The sequence below is a fragment of the Raphanus sativus genome, chromosome 4 (assembly GCF_000801105.2).
Source record: "Raphanus sativus cultivar WK10039 chromosome 4, ASM80110v3, whole genome shotgun sequence".
Classification (NCBI taxonomy): Eukaryota; Viridiplantae; Streptophyta; class Magnoliopsida; order Brassicales; family Brassicaceae; genus Raphanus; species Raphanus sativus.
In genome coordinates, this window is record NC_079514.1 from 48,629,637 (window position 1) to 48,632,538 (window position 2,902).

Genomic DNA, 2,902 nt, shown 5'->3' on the forward strand with positions numbered 1-2,902 from the left:
TATTTTGAAATTTTTAATATTTTTTTTATTTTAAAAAATTTGAACTGATACCATAAACCCCACCCTTTAACTCTAAACCCTAAGTCTTGGATTAATTAACCCTAGGAGTGTAAACGCATATTTACCTTTTAATAAAACCTATTTTGATCATTTTCCTCTTTAAAATAATATTTTGTGAAAATAATCTAAAAATATTATCTAAAATAATTTCTCTATTTTGAATATTTTGGATATTAAATCTAAAATAAATAATATATTTAAATTATAATTTTGATTCATATATTTTATGGTATCCAAAATATTCTGGATTGAGTTTAGTTCTAACCTTCTTCTGGCAAGAGACTAATACCCGGTCAAGGCGGTTGCAGGATCTGGGCTCTCCTTTAGCCACCAACCCCGGTTTTAAAACCACTAGGTTAAACCAAAGGATCCGGGTTGCAGAATCCGGGCTCTCCTTTAACCAAATGATTAGGTTAAACCTGATTTTTAAATGTTAATACAACATGTCTTTTCCCCATTGAATCTCTTGTGTTCATACAAAATTGTAATCTGTCTTGGGATATTACATGGACTAAGCTCGTTTATGTCGGTGGTGAATGTTATTAATCATGGCTAGGTTGATGAAATAATGGTGGAAACGGTGAATGTAACCGCAAAGGAAATGGTTTTGCTTGAAAGATGTCAAGGTTTCTTATCAAGAGTAGCAGCTATGCTGGTAACGAAACTTGTTCATTAACCTTCTTGATTATTCGGGTTTAGAGATTCAAAATATGTTTACTCTATTCTGATATTAGTTTGGGGTAAACGCAAACAAACAGGTTACAGATTGTAGCATGAAGACGCACATAATACAACTAAGTCGGATACCAATCACAGCAGCATGACTTCACAACAATTTTAGGAAAAAAAAACTGATCTTCCTCAATAGAACAGATGTGTTCTTTTTGACAATTACAACAACAAATTTTTCTCACCAATAACAGATTTGCTAACACGGTGCCTTTTCCTTATCTTTTTCAAAACCAAGATTAAGGGAAGATTCGGAGGTTTGACGTCTTGTAGTAGTTCTACGTTTGTTTTTAGTACTAAAGTAAGTAAGCTTAGTTTTGTATACAAAAGTTTTCTAATGGTTCTTTGGCTTGTGTACATTTACAGATTTTGAGATTTAGTAATTGTATGAACCAGTCACTGATTTTGTCTTTTTAGTTCTAGAATTGTAGCCGTTCTTTTTGTATGTTAAGATGTCTTGTCGTTTCTTGTTTCCGTGCATCAACGCGTTATTGTCTTGTTTCCCTAGTAGAGATTCATCAGCACACAAACACGATTTTCTACGCTTCTCTCTTTTTACCCTCCACCTGCTAGACATTTAGCTTGTTCTTCTTCTCTGTCTCCTTCACCCCACGAACAGATTATCTGTTGAATCAAAATTTTCAATACAACCATCAAAAAGTAGCATTTTCTTTGTTATAGATTCATGGGTTGTTTAATAAAAGAGTGTGTTATTAAAATATGTAGATCCTATTATCCATAGATATAATAGTACACTTGCCTTTCGTTCAGACGGTTCAGTAGGCAAATATGTACATGGAAAGTCCTAAAACTTGATTGAAAATCTCAAAAGTTTACAAATCCAAAGAAAAAGGATATAAAACTGTAAGGAACAAGTAATGGACGCATACAATACTACTTACTGCTTATAACTAAAAAGAGTTACCAAGTAGAGAATCATCATCAAACACACTACTTCTCTCTCCGTCATCTTACAACTAAAATAATCCAATGTATGTTTGAATGTTACATAACTTTTCCAATGGAACTTAGTGCTTTACAAAACCTAACTACTCCTTTACCAAATGTGGGAACTTCCAGTATCTCTCTAGCTTTACTTCCTAAGTTGGAAGGAGGCTCTAGTTCAGAACCCTAGAGTAAAACAAACAGACCAAAGCACCTACCTATTTAGTCAGAAAATATCATCTAACGCTAAAGGAGCTCCTGCAACCAACACTTTTTGACTCCAACTCCTTCAATTCTTGCTTCCGTGTCTCACAAGCCTACTCTTTCTCATTTTCCATCAAGAAACAGACACCGTGCAATAAAATAAATCTATAGAGACCTCATCAACCAAAACACCTACATTCATAAACTTTTGGCTAAAACTTGAAAAAGTTCGAAGAGTTTTGAACTACCCTAATGTAGATGCTCTGTTCTTGGAAACAGAGCACATTAGACTTATCAAATAATCATTATTCTTTTCACTTCTTCTCTTTGCTATTTACACTTAATTAGTAATATGGAGCACTGTATTGGAAACCGAGCAGCACATAGTTGTAAGGATCTGGCCTTTTATTCAATCATTCTTGTAATTAGACAACGACAAACATTCTCAAGCACGTAAAAAGGAAACCTAAAAACATTTAGGTTTCTTCACTGGTGAGTTTCATTTCAAACAACATCCTCAAAACCAAGTCGAGCACTGTCGGAAACAGCCTCGTTCTCTTCATTCTTAAGTTCAACTTCAAGCGCAAGCAACCTTTGTCTCTGTTCCACGATCATTCTATCGAGTTCCCTCATGCGATCACCACGTGTTTCCATTTTCTTCTTCTTCACGAAAAGCTCTTCCAGCTTCTTCTTCAACCAATCCAACTCGAAACCCACCCCGACCAGATCCAAAAGCGTGTTCTCAGCATCTCTTAGTTCCTCCTCTGTGAGCTCCTGAGGAGCTAAGCAAGTTATGTTTATGAGTTCGAGAAGTGTGTTCATGTACGCATTCTTCACTAACTGGTTCTTTGGACGCAGATTCAGTGCCGTTTCTGGATGTCTTTCGAAGATTCTTCTTACACACTCTACCTGAGAACAAGTTTGATGTATAAAGACACCAACCAAAGTGATCATTGTTAAGTGA

At 35.2% G+C, this 2,902-nt stretch overlaps 1 protein-coding gene and 1 long non-coding RNA gene across 2 annotated transcripts; one reads left to right on the plus strand and one right to left on the minus strand.

Annotated features, from left to right (window-relative positions):
* Positions 1-331: 331 nt before the first annotated feature.
* LOC130511763 (uncharacterized) lies at positions 332-1,040 on the plus strand. The gene is made up of 3 exons (XR_008945267.1): positions 332-472; positions 617-715; positions 819-1,040. It is a non-coding gene; the product is annotated as an uncharacterized LOC130511763 (long non-coding RNA).
* A 1,402-nt stretch (positions 1,041-2,442) lies between these two features.
* On the minus strand, positions 2,443-2,892 carry LOC130511409 (MATH domain and coiled-coil domain-containing protein At3g58210-like). Its single transcript, XM_057008382.1, has one exon. It carries the CDS (start codon positions 2,890-2,892, stop codon positions 2,443-2,445), a length of 450 nt encoding a protein of 149 aa, XP_056864362.1.
* Positions 2,893-2,902: the final 10 nt, after the last annotated feature.

Excerpts from the sequence above, each read along its gene's own strand:
- LOC130511409 (XM_057008382.1), bottom strand. The coding sequence starts at position 2,892 with ATGATCACTTTGGTTGGTGTCTTTATACATCAAACTTGTTCTCAGGTA.